This window comes from Carassius carassius, chromosome 10 (genome assembly GCF_963082965.1).
Source record: "Carassius carassius chromosome 10, fCarCar2.1, whole genome shotgun sequence".
Taxonomy (NCBI): Eukaryota; Metazoa; Chordata; class Actinopteri; order Cypriniformes; family Cyprinidae; genus Carassius; species Carassius carassius.
This window is the reverse complement of record NC_081764.1, coordinates 33,745,287-33,761,153: the sequence shown is the minus strand read 5'-3', so window position 1 is coordinate 33,761,153 and position 15,867 is coordinate 33,745,287. Positions and strand designations below refer to the sequence as shown.

The 15,867-nt window shown below is 35.5% G+C and overlaps 1 protein-coding gene across 1 annotated transcript; it reads right to left on the bottom strand.

The window, feature by feature from the left end:
* Positions 1 to 5,594: 5,594 nt before the first annotated feature.
* LOC132151389 (protein-glutamine gamma-glutamyltransferase 5-like) lies at positions 5,595 to 15,386 on the bottom strand. Its single transcript, XM_059559503.1, has 14 exons — positions 15,299 to 15,386; positions 14,695 to 14,874; positions 13,673 to 13,915; positions 13,022 to 13,140; positions 12,184 to 12,312; positions 11,924 to 12,101; positions 11,241 to 11,376; positions 10,308 to 10,411; positions 9,536 to 9,775; positions 8,874 to 8,906; positions 8,577 to 8,783; positions 7,802 to 7,965; positions 6,967 to 7,100; positions 5,595 to 6,069 (listed from the first exon to the last, which is right to left on the bottom strand). The coding sequence occupies exons 1-14, from the start codon at positions 15,303 to 15,305 to the stop codon at positions 5,919 to 5,921; spliced, it is 2,025 nt and encodes a 674-aa protein (XP_059415486.1). The 5' UTR covers positions 15,306 to 15,386; the 3' UTR covers positions 5,595 to 5,918.
* Between the last annotated feature and the right edge of the window lie 481 nt (positions 15,387 to 15,867).

Here is a 15,867-nt window from a genome sequence, read left to right as displayed (position 1 = left end):
AGTGATATTATTGTCTTTAAACTGTGTTTCAGCCTGGCTAATCATGGCTTGTCTCTGTGGCCAAATAAACACTGCTTAAACTCTGCATGGGGTGATGATGGAGAGCAGAACGATGGCTTATTTTATAATTGTGAGACAATTTGTGACTCTGGAGCACAAAAGCAGTCTTAAGTCTCTGGGGTATATTTGTAACAATAGCCTGTTAAAATTGTTTAAAATGATTCACAACTCACTATCCCCGGTTTCACAGACGAGGCTTAAGCTAGTCCCAGACTAAAATGCATGTTTGAGCTGTTTCAATAACTTGCCCTGACATATCTTAAAATATATCCGTCATTGTTCTGTGTCAAGATGCACACCTGTAATGTTTTCTTCTAATGCGTTTTTGTCAAAGTTGCTTAAATGTCTTAATTTATTAAAATTATTTATAAAACCAGGCCTATATGTTCAATAGAACATCTCTGAAAGTTCAAAACGTCAAAATATAATTAATGGATAATTATGGAACATTCTGGAAAAGTTACAGTTAAATGTTCTCTGAAAATTCTAAAAACATAGTTAATGTTAGACGAATGTCCAACTAAAACATTTTAAAAAAAATATTTCATGAATTATGCATAAATAAAAAAATAAAATTGTCTAAATTTAAAAAAATAAGATTAGTTTTAAAGACTATGATTCTATTAGCATTCTATTGATATTGTTAGAAATGTTTGTTCATAACTTTGAGAGAATCCTTAAAGAACATTCTCTGATGTCTCGGTGGTTTCTTTCTGAGTAAAATGTCAGCAAAATGACATGCACTGTGATCTGTGTGCCGCTGCAAATGTCTAATTTAAATAAGATACAGTGTAATGAGACGGAGAAGGGAAAGTGATCCTGACGCCTAATCAAAGAGATAGAAATGTTCGAGGCAGGTTGACTCTGCGAGAGCCACTCTATAACCCTCCTGTGAATCATCTCATCTTAATGTGCATTTCAAACCCACACAATTATTCTAATTCACCATAGCAACAGCATTAATGAATGTCCTTCATAGAATCAAAGTGATACAAAAGATGAATCTTGCATGTTATATTCAGGTGTCAGAGGGATCGTGCCATGTCATTTGCTTCCCTAAATCATATTTTACACAATTTCAGCAGGTTTTTCTCAGCTGTTTTAATGCATTTCTCCTCCCTTTTAGAAGTCTATAAGCCTGTTTGGGTTTTTTTCATCCTAACTAATCATAATTATATGTTTAGCTGCATTTTTATTTGCATTTAGCATTTTCTTCCCATGCTTTTTGTACAACACACTTCCAGTTGGGAACCACTGATATATTGCACATTGACTGCTCTTAGTTATGTATACTAAAATATCTGCATATACTGTATTTTATTGCATAGCATCAACAAAATATAAAATAAAATAAAACAGCCTTCAAAAATGCACCAGTACCAAAATGTGCAACTCTCCAAAAAGAGATACTAATCAAAATAAGTTGTGTTAGAGAAACTCAGAAAGCCTTTAAAACTATTTCAGTCATGAGCGCACGGATATAACAGCAAGGAAATCCGTTGAGGCAGCTGACACATTGTGGCTGTTTACCGTCACACCAGAGATGATGATCATGTGCAGAAATGCTAATTTTATTCAGTGTAGGCGCCAAGAGCCACTTCTCTCTGTCTCTCGTCTCTCTAACACTCATGGAGCACTGTTATGCCTCCAATGCCTCTGACTATGGAAAAACATCAGCTTTCAAGTCATCCCGAGTGAACACAATGTTCTCAGCAAACTGCCATACAAGCAACAATTACATACAGCTGGGAAATAAGACTTCCCTTTACACAGGGAATGAATGAGAGTTCCTTATCAGATGAATATGCTTTGGATATGTCATTGATTGTGTGTGAGCAGGATTTATTATTACTTTGTCCAAACAAAGAGGGGATTTTTCAGGAGGATTTATTTTTAAATAAAAATCTCCCCCAGAAGGTAACAGACACTATTTAACTAGTGTCTTCTGTCTTCATTGCAAAAAAATATATGTTCATATACTCTACTATTCTGTGCTGTTTATTTTTAAGGCTATTGGGCAGATGATGAAAAACCAGCAAACCTTAACCAGAAAACATCATTCTGATGTTGATTAAAAGCATGATTTAAAAAATAATATCAGTTTGCTTTGGACTAAAATTCACACTGTTCTTGTGTCATATTCCCAAGCTGCTGTATAAACTTTTTTACACAGATTTTACACTGGACATCAAGTGATGTCCAATCATATATAGTACCAAAAATAGTTTATTGTATCAAAATCTATCTTAAAATCAAACATTGAAATGCATTACTATTATTTATTTATTAATATTAAGCTGATAGTTTATGACACAAAACAAGGTTGTTGAGGGCATGTTATACAACATGTCCATGTTTATGTATAGCTTCTACCTAACAAATAACAGATTCAATTGTATTGTGTTGTCTTGTTTGATTGTAGTACACACGAGTAATGATATGAATAAATTAGCAGGAAAAACAAGGTCTGATATTTGTGTGTGTGGTGTGTTATAATGGTAATGCAGTCCAGGTGCTCTCTAAAAGGCCGAACTGCGCTCCACTTCCAGCAACATGAGAGATGGTGAATGTGGTGATTTAGTTCAGGGTATTTAAAGTTAGTCATGACATCCATCACTGGGACCAGAAGAGGTGCAGGGCACCATCCGTTCTTCAGCCATTGTGTGTGCACTACAGAAGAGCAGCCACAGGGGGAGCCAGAGGTCTGTAACTCCTGCAGAGAGATCTGCATGCATGCATGTTTGCATGGTAGTTGCTCGGCTGGTGCATTTGAGCTGTATCCAGCCATCCTTACTTAATAAGCACCTAAGGGTAAACAAGAACACTTCTATTCAAATTTCAATATAGTAGAGCTATAGCCTTGTACACTTGCATGCTGTGTCCAACATTGAGCTCCAATTCAAGCCCTTAATTATACCATGACAAATTAAATGCATGTGATGTTAGATACAGAAAAAGTGACTGGTGTGTGAGCGCCTGAGGTTAAATTACTGCTTAATTTAAATAACAGCTCATGTCATTTTCTCATTCCGCTGGATGGAAACAATTTTAAGAGGAAACTCGCTGCCTGCTGCCTACAAAGACAGCATGCAAAAGATCCAGTCAGTATTCAGTTCAGAAGGTAGATCAGCACCTAGAGCGACCTCTACAGCCCTGAATGTCAGTGGAGACCTTGTCAGCTACACAAACCCTAGAGACAGATCCCCTGTGAAGACCTCGTCAGCCAAGACCACAAGGACCACAGTCTTCTGCTCAATCTGACGTGCGTTGCAGCCTGCAATTAAACCACACCATGCTGGTTTGGTCTGACCAGAAGAGAACTGGCTCCCAACTGAGCCTGTATTCTCCATTTCTGTTACCAAAGGAGTTTTGGTTCCTTGCCACTGCTGCCTTTGGCTTGCTTAGTTGGGGATACAATTTCTGGCAACATTGTTGACTTGAATGCACAGACACTATTGGAAGAGAACTGAACTGAGTTGGACGATGATATCACTGAATCAACAAAAAATTGACTTTAGCTTATAAACTATTCTATTGTCCTCTTGTATTTTCAGCACGTTTTTCTTGTTTAATACTGTAAAGCTGCTTTGACAAAATCTGTATTGTATGAAGCGCTATGTAAATAAAGGTTACTTGACTTGACTAAAAACAAAACCTCATAAGAGAACTCAATGCACCACACAGACACTCTTGTGAAGTGCACTGGAGACAATAAAAGGCCATTTCTGCCATATGAGAAAAAAAATCATGCATTAGTAAATCATAATTATGAGATAAAAAGCTGAAATCAAGTCATAATTGAAATTATGATGTCATGAAGTTTACTTAAATGTCATAATAAAAATGACAAAAAGTCTAAATTAGGAGATTCTAAATCATAATTATAACAATAAAATGAAAACTAGAGCAGCTGAAGTTATCACAAAAAATGTAGTTAAGACATAAGTCATTATTATGTCTAAAATCATAATTAATATTATTAATTATAAAACATATGACAAAAAAGTCAAAATTATGTGATGCTAAGTGACATAAATCAAAATTATAAGATAAGTCAAATTTATTATAAGACGTTTAAATTATAACAAAAGTCAAAATGACTTTTCAAAATTCTAAATTTTGACAAAAAGATGATGCGATACATGAGATTATGGAAACTAAACGAGAAATGAGTAAAGAAGTATTGCTCAGAACTAAAAGATCACAAATGTAAAGACCATAATTCAAGTATGCACATAGAAGTGTATAGATGTTATGCAATTCCCAATTCATTTTAACAGAGCTCGACTTTAGCATGTTGCAAAGCTAAAAGCACAATGCTTAATTAACTTTAGCAGACAACAAACTTTTGTCAATCATTTTCACTGTACAGTGAATAGATATAATATTTTATACACTATACTTACTACAGTGTCAGTTACAGTAAATATAGCACAGAAACACGACAGCATCATTACACAAAGACATGCATGGTTTGTGCGTGTATATTAGTGAATAACTTTCCATGGAATATCTGTGATGAAATCTCGCCAGCATTGGCAATTCAGAAAACACACAGCCACATTCATTTGGAGTATGTGAAGATTATGAAAAAAGTCAGTTGCAAATGCTGAAGATGTGCCTCGATTAGACCAAATGTAAACATGTGATTAATACCACAGCAGTTTTACATATTACAACTACCAAACTGTATTTTGTTCCTTTATTTTAGTTTGAATTGGGTCATCATTAATAACTGTCAGTTAAAACTGTTTTACAATGTCATTTAGTACTGCCTTGTGTCATGCACATGCATACACATTCTGTTTTGGGGGGAAGCATGCAAACTGTGGGATATGTGCATGTGCATAAGACTTACTGTAAGAGGAGATAAGATAGATAATGCACATACATCTGTATAATAGATATTATTGTTCCAATTACATTATTTAACTGGTATTCTGAACACTTTACTGAAATCGAATTTGCCTCTGTAAGTCTACCTGTGTTTTACAAAACATTCATAACAGCATATCTTCTTCTCTCCTGGTGCAAATTGCCACACAGCTCAAAAATCATCATGCTTTATATTTCTATAGTTCATGTTCAGTTTACATGTTCATCATACATGTTGTTCTAGATCATTCCTGTTTGTTACTGTTATTTTCTGTTGATGCTTTCTAGAGGGTTTGTCAGTTCGGCAGAGACTGGAACACAATAGAGCCGCAGCACTGAACTGTTTCCTGTTACTTCATTAGACAGACCAATAAATGCTCTATATCTGCTGTCAGAGGAGAACACAGCAACAAAACCCCAGAATCACAGAATAAGACTTTTTCAAAAGATTTGTGTCTTGTTTTCCAAGTCCAGAATCTAAACATTCTTAAATAAAGATATTTACTGAACTTGAGAAGCAAAATGACGAGATAATACTTTTTTTCTGAAAAAGGTATCAAAATTTAGTAAACAAAAAATTAAAAAAACATACTTCAAAGAGGAAACTTATTTTGCCCATGTCAGATATATATTTTTAAGCAAAAGAAAATCACTTAATTTTCATATATACAGTATATACTTTTTTTTATATAAAGCAATATTTTATGCCATATTCTTCTTTAGTCACTTCACATTAATTTATAAATGATTAATGATAATTATTTTCCCCCATGCAATTGCATTAATTTGTGGTATTAGCATCACTGTTATTTTATTTCATAAATATTAAGAATGTGATAAAATTAGACCTTTTTATTATTATTTATATTTATTTATTTTTCAAGAATTTTTTTTTTTTTTTTTAAAGGCTGAGAATTAATAAGAATAGCATTAAATACTGCTTCATGTGGAGAGTTCACAATAATGTCTAAAGGTGTTTCACTCTAAGATGCTTGAACATTGATGGTCTTGAATCCGTGGAGGACGGTGGGTGGATTTGTCAGCACTAAACTAGCATAAAGCATCTTGGAACCTGCCATCCTGGGAGTGAAACTGATGGGCATCCTCATGGTTTCTCGAGGCTGGATCGTAATCCTGAAATATAAAGAACAGGACATTTAGAGCAAAAACAGGCAAGCATCACTATTACTGCTGATTTTTACAGAGGTTTGATTATATATAAAGGGGGAAAAATGCATACACAATGAAACTGAAATAACCTAGGATTTTAGCACTTCAGAAATGCTGACTGACAAGTGTGTCACTTTCAATATACACCGCTGTAGTGAAACAGATAATAATGTAGAAAATCTCAGAAACAACCCCTCCCAGTCCACACATGAATCTGTACTGTATGTAGTCAACTGTCTGACGCCCATCAGTGTCTCGTTCACACAGACTCACTTCTCAGGTATGTGAAGTAAATTTATCATGTAAACATAGTTTCTGCTAAATGTTGCTACAGTAGAATCTAAATAAATGAACATGGGATCTTTGTTTAAATAGTAGGAATCTTTCTATTGTTTCAATTAATGACAATGATGCATAATATGGCTTTATTGTAGTAAAAAAGAAAAAATGTTACTTGCATTACTAAATTTGGAAAGGAGTTGACAGATGTCAACATGACATAGTGGGACATAGGTGTGGACAGAAATAGACAAAAATGAGGTTTTGTGTGTGATTTTTTCAATATTAAAATACTTCCTCTCATACAAGTTAATTATGCCAGTAATCGAAGGTCAGTTCACAACACTGACACTTTATAAATATTATCCTGTTTGTTTGAGTATCCCAGCCAGCCCAACTATTCTATCAACGAATGGTGTGAGGTATGGGCGGAGCTATCTATTTGATTGACCAATGACAGATGGGGGTGTGTTTGGGAAACCTGTTTCAAAACAGTTATTTCCCTGTATGATTATACTGTTAGTTTTTTTTTGGTGATCGCTCAGAAAAACCGTAAAAACTGAAATAAAACACTTCATGTACCTTGTTTGAAGCTTCTGCTCCAAAAGTCCTGAGCAGGCTACGGTCAGTTCACCGCTCACTGCTGTGCTGAATGGGTTGGTGAAGGTCACGGTGGCTACTTGCTGTGTGTTGATGATCACATACTCATTCTGAATCTGAGAGACAACAAATAGCTTTATTATTATTATTGATTTATAACTTGTGTATTCAGATATGCGAAATATCTTGATAACAGTTTACACATGAAGCCTTTAAGTATAATACACTATAAAGCTAGTTATACAACATTTGTATGTTGCAATGCATGATACATTTCCATAAATAAATGACAAATTAAAATGTATTATAATATTTTGACAGTGGTTTGTGATACCCGAACAGAATAACAAGATGTAAGCTCAGAAATGTGAGATACATACTCATAATTCTGAGAAGCAAGTAAGAATCTAAGATATAAAGTAACAAGAATACAGGTATTTAATGTATTTAATGAATTATCATTTCTAAAGGTGTAACAATGATTAAAGAAATATTATAATGTAATAGTTATTAATAAGATCATGCAATGCATTTCCAAGACATAGTTGATGCAATAAAAATACTTTTATAATACATTATATAAAGGCCTCAAGTAAAGAGTTTCCAAAATCTTTCCAACATATGGTTTTGGATTGATGCATGTCTTTATTGAGTTGATCATAGAAAGAATCTAAAAATGGCCAAATTTAGTCATTAAAAACAAATGTCTTATTATTTCATCTTATTAACTGCATTGGGATGAAAGGGGTTGTGGAAGTCATGCTGACTATTTTAAGCAACAATATTAAATGGCAACATGAATTGGGTCACTATATACCTGTACATTGAGGGCAGGGCTGCGGATGTTGAACTCTTCTGATGCCAGCACTCTCTCCTGAGACTCCACATCCTCTATAACCACTGCCAGGTTAACCATAAAATCCTCCGCAGCCTCCTTCAGCATGTAGTCCTTGAAGGAGATCTCATGTTTTATAGTCAGAGCTGGTGGAGTACAAGAAACAGGATTCAGGCACTTGACCTTTTTAAATAGTAAATGAATAGTATGTATTTCATGATAAACATTTCAGACAGTAGTAGGCTACATTTTTGCCACGTGATTTGGTGACGTGTTTTAATTTTCTGTAATTATTCTTATGAAATGAGTAAAAGATTGTGATTACTTCAAGGTGAAGATCGGTACGTTGCATTATGGGGGTTAAGGCCAGTTTTGCCAGAAGATAAAGACTGTACAGTTTTATAAAGTTGATCTGCTAAAAGCTAAATTTGTCACTGTATATAATAGTGCATAGATGCATCATTTAAGATTTAATGGGGTGTTTAAATCTATCCATTTAAACTGATCAATCCATTCATGTTTCTTTTATGTTTTGCAACCTTAAAAGACTTTATAAAAAAAGAAAAATAGAAATTTTGGTTATACATTTTAAGCTCATTTTAAGTCATTTTTGCTGTTCACTATAGTTTAGTTTTATTTAAAGTTTGATATGACATTGCAGCACAAAACCCTGAAATGTGTCAAACATACAAATCCTCCAAGACAATCATTACTTAGTATAAAACGAATAAAATGCAGGTGTTTGAAAGACTCTTACTTTCTTTCGGGCCAATCTTCACGTCGTCATGAGCCTCCCAGAAGGTTCCAGTGGGATTGCGGTTGTACTCCTTGTTCTGAGCGTTCACGTGTTTTTTCAGCAGTTTTGGAGCGGCCGCATTGTTAGTGATTATGACATTGAAAGAAATGTTTTCTCCGACTACAGGGGCTTTCAGAAGCTGCAGAGAAACTGCAGTGCCCTTAGAAGCTGCATGGAAATATATGTTAGATCACTGCTTTCATTTATATGACTCAAACAAACATACAAACAAAAGGAAAAACAAATGCTAGAACTTACCCACTCTTCCTGTAGCACCTTCACCTCTTCGGACTGGAAGAGAGTGTATTTTTAAAAGCAGATTAAAAAACAACATGTAAATAATAATCAGGAATATTTACATAAAAATATTTTCAAAACTGGACATATAGGTGCAAAGTTTTTTTATTCCTCTCTGCTGTCTTTTCACTCTTCCTTCTCAGTCTATATGTATATATGTAAGGCATTAAAGATTTATATATATATATATATATGTGTGTGTGTGTGTGTGTTTATTATAACTGTTATATTCAAAGAAATGGGGTCTTCCTTCTCAATATATTGTATATTAGTGATTAGTGATTTATTGTCTTTCCCGTTATTTATCTCTTTTGTTGAAAAGCATCAATAAAGGCAATGAGTTAATACGGAGTTAACTAAAAATGTCAAAATTGATTTTAGTTGACATTGAGTTAATTTAACAGTTTGTTTGTCACGTGTTTTTATGTGAAATTGTTTAGTACAACCATTTTTTTCTGGTGATTCTGATACTAGTCAGCTTACAAAAATGAAAATCTTTAATGCCTTACCATCAGCACTCAGAGCACGAACTGTGCTTTCATCTAAATGTGAAAGAATTAGATATTTGTATGAAACTAGCGGTAATAGCAGTGAGTATTTCTCTCTCTCACTCTTTCTCTTACCCTTCTCAGTTTTGTATTCAGACGTGATGTCCTGCATAAGCATGGATCCTGGACGTTTGGTGGAGATCAGTTCTCCAACTCTTTTTTTATCAATGCTGGTTGATAATATCTTCCTGTCTTTGATGATTATTGTACGCACATCGGCATTCACTGCTGCATAAACGAATGGCACATCGTATTGAGCATCCACCTTCTGCTGATAAATGGCTTTAACAGCAGCAGGACCACAGCGGAAAATTCCTGTGACAGAATATTAATGTTTAAACAACAACATCAAAAAATAGCATGCTATGTAGACAGCTCACTAGGTTTTAGAACAAAGCCCACAACACCAGTACTAACCAACATAAACCCGCAGGGCCGGCCCGCGGGATAGGCGGTATAGACAAATGCTAAGGGTGCCACTCATCCATAGGGGTGCCAGAATGAGTGAACGAGTGATTTTTTTTTTTTCTACATATTTTTTTTAATAATAGGCTACTATTTAAAAACCATTAATTCGAAATACTACCAAATAAAGCAAAAAAAAAAAAAAGTCCGGCTCTTCAATCTTCCCCCGCCCATCGAGTGCTTGAAGTAGCATATATATATATGCTAAATCATGAACACAATGACAGGGTGAAATGGGCTGTGATGCATGGGGCGCCAGGTAAAATCTTGCCTAGGGCAGCAAATTGGTCAGGGCCGGCCCTGTAAACCCGCCTATATGAAACTGGTCTTTCAGCAAGTTTCTACATGTGTTAGCCTTGTAAACATCTCTGTAATGACAGACCTGCGCTCCTCTCTTGTGGCGTGGCGTCGAGAACCTGCCATCCGTCATAACCTTGACCCAGATCAGGCCTCTTCATCCAACTCTCCACCCAAACATGGAAGTTCCTGAGAAAAGGCCAACCACTTTTAACTCGCGTTCTGATGGATTAAACATGAATGAATTGTTCCTTTTTAATGCAAACAGATCATGATTACTTTTGTACTGTAGCCTAATGATGGTGCTGACGTGTTTACCGAAGCATAAGGAAAAACATTATGGTACTAAAAATGTAAAACGTCATAAGAAATTAATAGTTCTATTCTGCCTTAAATTGATTAAAATAGGCCGTATAGACACCACAGTATTATGTTACAAAAGATTTATATTTCAAATGAATGCAGTTCTTTTGAACTTTCTGTTTATCAAAGAATCCTTCAGAAATGTTGAGGAGAAAATCAGATTTGTGAAGATCATGTGACACTGAAGACTGGATAATGATGCTGAAAATTCAGCTGTGCGTGAAGCGACATTCAGCCAAGTATGGTGACCCATACTCAGAATTTGTGCTCTGCGTTTAACCCATCCGAAATGCACACACACAGAGCAGTGAACACACACACACACTGTGAGCACACACCCAGAGCAGTGGGCAGCCATTTATGCTGCGGCGCCCGGGGAGCAGTTGGGGGTTCGATGCCTTGCTCAAGGGCACCTAAGTCGTGGTATTGAAGGTGGAGAGAGAACTGTACATGCACTCCCCCCACCCACAATTCCTGCCGGCCCGGGACTCAAACTCACAACCTTTCGATTGGGAGTCCGACTCTCTAACCATTAGGCCACAACTTCCCCTGTGCATAACAAAAATCAATCACATTTTACAATATATTCACACAGAAAACTTTTAAATACTACTTTTTTTATTGGACAAAATAAATGCTTTGTAGTGTATCTCACCAGATGCTATCCCTGCTGATGGACAGTTTCTCCCCCATCTCATTGTAATATTCCTCGATCACCATGTTCCCATCTGTGTCGTGAGCGGAGTTGAAGTTGGTGATGACTCGAGTCGGAATTCCAAGAGCTCGCATTACTATCACACAAACAAACACATTTGATATTGATCATCAACATCACTAATTAAATTAAATTAAAGCAGCAATTCACCCAAGAATGAGATAATATGCTCTTTCAACTATTTTTTGAGTAACACTTTAAAGCACATATGATAACATTGAAAAATGTGGGTTCAGTATCTTCTGCTCACTAAATCTGGATTCGATTAATCTAAAAATACAGTACAATCAGTAATATTGTGAAATATTATTAGAATTTTAAATATCTGCTTTCTATGTGAATATATGTTTCAATTTTATTTTATTTCTGTGATGCGCAGCTGTATTTTCAGCATCATTCCTCCAGTCTTCAGTGTCACATGATCTTCAGAAATCATAATAATATACTGATTTACTGCTCAAGAAACATTTCTGATTATTATCAATGTTGAATATTTGAAACAGAAATAATTTATATTATAAATGCCTTTACTTCAACTTTTGATCAATTGAATGCATTTAAAAAAAAATCTAAAAACACACTGACACCAAACTTCTGAATGTAATTATTGATATGTGTCCCACCTGTACACATGACAGCAGCAAACACCCAGCACTGTCCGTATTTCACAGCCCTGAATTGTGTTTCTGCCCACTTCCTGAGAATATCTGCGCTGCCGGACCACTGTGAAGGGTTGATGCCACCGCTGTAGTCACCTGACCAGTTTCCCATTAACACCCCTTTATCATCATTAGAGTTCACCTGTTTAGAAAGACAGAGAGACTATATTAATGCATGAAGAGAGAGAGAGTGCAGAGAGGAGAGAACGAGAGCAGATCCTCACCATCGCTGAGATCACACGGCCGATGTACACCGGACTGCTGCGGTTCTGCAGATCTGTTCTCATGTCCGCTTGATATTGAGGACTCAACTGCAGCAATTTCATACAGATGTCCAGTATCCCTTTTTCATACTGAAAACACATTAATGCATCACAGGAGTTAATGTGAAGTCATGTTCAATACTGTGCTGTCAGTCAATTATAAAGGTAAATCAGTAGCTAAATTTGAGAGGTTGAAGATCTGAATGTGAGAATTTCTCATATTAATATTTGTATTTTTAAGTTGAAATTTACCCTCACAGCTCTGATGTGGAAAGCTGAATCTTTCCATTTGCACACACAGACTGTGATCTTGGAAGTTGTAGATTAATAGTAACAAATGTATAGAATGACATTCACACAAAGAAAATGAAACATAAATGTTTATGACATATTTACTTTTGCACTTTACTTCAGTTTCGCTGCACAACATCAAGTCAGCACTTACAACCTCTAAGATCTGTAAGTAGAAGTTCAAATCCTAGCGCCCAGACTTTTGCTACTCTTCTTGCGGTATTCCTGTTGCAAAACTCACTTGTGCACTTGTAGATGCAGATGTGAGTGAGCAGAGCCGGGGGCAGGGCTTTAGTGCAAATTAATACATTTAATTGGTCGATGCCCGACCAATAAACAACGCCTGCTATCGCGACTTGCCAAGAAAGACATATGTGTTTTATGCATATGTAACAGTTATTTGTAAAACACTTGGCGTTTTTTACTGGTCAAGTTCTCACATTCAGATCTTCAACCTCTCGAGTTTAGCTACTGATTTACCTCCATAGTCAGTGATCAAACATCTCACCTGATCGAATGACCAGGGTCTGGAGACCATGTTACCAGGGCTGCCTTTAAACAGCAGGCCGAAATCACTCCTGACATATTCATTCCTCAGATCCTCAGCCTGCAGGAACACCGAATCAGCTGCAGAGAAACACAATAATTTGTAGAAACACAACCAATTTTTACTAAAGTAGTGTGTTTATGCACAACGTAATTGTGTGTGGGGCCCCCGTAGTGAACACTGTTTTCTCCTGTGTTTTTAAATTTTTTTGTTTGGGTTTTAAGTTATTACTGTTAAATGTATACTTTTAAAATGTAGTGTACATTGTACCATGATATATATATTTCAGTAGTTGCCAATGTGCTTATTTTAACTTTGAATGAGACCTTTGGATCAGAACAAAATATAATAATTTTCTATTAAAATTTTCAAGTGTTTCAATGTAAATCTTAACATAGGTTATGCATTTTGCTTTTTTGTGTCGTGGATGATTTCTCAAATCATGTGTCTTGTTGGGAAGAGGTGTGTGCTTCTTTTAGTTTTCTAAGCAATCAGACTTACAGGCGTAATATATTGAGTGATCTGGATTATTAAGCAACACCTTATAGGAACCACATAGCAGCAAAAACCTCTCCGATTTCCAGCCTGTTCTCAAGACCACACAGCACTAACCTTGGCACCAGGGGTTGCAGAGGAGCGTGAACTGGCCTAACAGATATGTTATTACAGTCCAGCGAGTCTCAACCCTCAGCTGGAGTGTGTAGACGCCGACAGAAGCAGACGCAGGGCTGGACAGTGATACAGACAGCACACGGGGTCCAGTTGGGTTCGGTACACGCCTCTCCAGGAAGGCACTCCATTGAGTCAGAGAGGGCTGTCCGAACGAGGAGACCGGGACCTCCACAGACAGAGGACCTGCAGAGAGGAGAGGGTTTAGGAATATCAAGATTTTCAGTGGGGTGTTGTTAGCGCAGTGGATAAGACGCATGCCTTTGGTGTGAGAGACCCCTGTTCGAATCCACTATGAGACACCAATGTGTCCCTGAGCAAGACACTTAACCCTTAGTTGCTCCAGAGGCATGTGACCGCTGACATATAGCAATTGTACGTCGCTTTGAATAAAAGTGTCCGATAAATGTAAAAAAATTTAATGTAAAATGTCAATCTTTGATGAGCTCAATGGCTGTAGTAGCTGTACGATAGTCTCTCTACACTGTAACATTTGCATATATTGCTGTAAAAGTAACTATATTACTTTTTTATCGTATATACAGTGTATGTATATATATATATATATATATATATATATATATATATATATATATTTTTTTAGTAATATATTGTTTTTATATTTTCAAATCTTAAATTTAGTTCAAATTGATTTATTGAATGATTGATTGATTGGATTTCTTCATAAAAAAAACATGCAGTACGTGACTTAACCTGATTTAAAAATGATAAACAGACTTACATCAATTTTCATCATAATGGAGGCAGAGTGATGTATTCTTGCCCTAACCCTACACATCACACAAAACTTTCTGCATGTAAAAATTTTCAACAAATTAAAAATAATAAAACACCATTTAGTATTTTTAAAGCTTTGGTTTACAAGGACACAGGAAGTATGTTTTACCCATGTCATTATACACATCTGTGTATACCAGAACACACACACACATGCTCAAACAAACCTAGAACAATTCGGAAGATCAGTTTTTCCTTCATTGGATCAAATGGTCGTCCATCATAGTTCATTAGGACTGTGAAGGCCTGTCCTCTCCGCAGAACCAGAGTGCTGGAGCTCAGACCGTCAGTTTTGTGCTGGATCTGGTTTTGTGTCTGTTGCAGGTTGATACTTTTAAACTTGATCTCTGTGTAACAAATGGTCAAATTATTTTTGAGGCAGCTGCTAGTGTTTTAATGTAAAACGATAACTAATTTTAAAATTGCAAATCACAAAAAGGCAATAATAGAAATATTTCAAATTACTTTAAAATACTTTTAAAAATATAATTATATAAATTTTCAATCATTTTTAAATGAGATGTTCTAAATTAACTGTTTTAAGCAAATAAAAATAGAACTGAATAATGTTTAAGTGTTTAAAGTTAATAGCAATTAATTAATCATTTTAATAATAGAGTTAATATTACAGTGATATAACCTGATTATTTTAAGAAAGGATGCAAAATGCAATCAGCTAATAAATATGACTCAAATACCACTTATTGTAAAAGGTTTAGCGAAACATCTTGAAAGTAAAACAGTAAAAAAAAAGGAAAATTACAAGCTCACCATCCATGATGCTGTGTTGTGGTTTGCTGTTTGATTCAATCAGTTTGTTTATTGCTCTTATATTGCATCCATCTGTCCCTCCCTTTCCACAAAACTTGTCAGACCACATTCAATTGAAGTTATGAAATGTTACAAGAACCAACACCTCAAACAATTAGACAATCATATATAGGTGATGTGTTTAAGCTGGAGGATACAGTATGTGCAGGCTCAGACATCTGTGATCAGCACCATCAGTTTAACCAATTACAAATGAGAAAATAATCAAAATTAGGGAGCCATCACAATTACATGTTACAAGATCAGCCTTCAAATCCTGCAATACTGAAATATATTTATTACTGATGTCTTATTCCTATGATGCTGTATATTTTTCATGTCCTTATCATAATAACGTATGCTATGTATGTATGTTCATTCTTTCCATCATTCCTTCATTCAACAGATCTTTCTGGTCCTCAACTTGATTGGCTGAGCCATTTGTATCACAACACTTGCAGCATACCTCACAGAAATTATCAATAATATAATAATAAAAAAAAAAAAAAGATATCTAATGTTTTGTCAAG

What these genes read in the sequence shown, in the direction of transcription:
- LOC132151389 (XM_059559503.1), bottom strand. An exon ending in GACCCTGGTCATTCGATCAG is followed by an intron (nt 12,313 to 13,021) that starts GTGAGATGTTTG and finishes ATGTGTTTTCAG; the next exon opens with TATGAAAAAGGGATACTGGA. An exon ending in TGCTGCTGTCATGTGTACAG is followed by an intron (nt 11,377 to 11,923) that starts GTGGGACACATA and finishes TTTGTGTGATAG; the next exon opens with TAATGCGAGCTCTTGGAATT.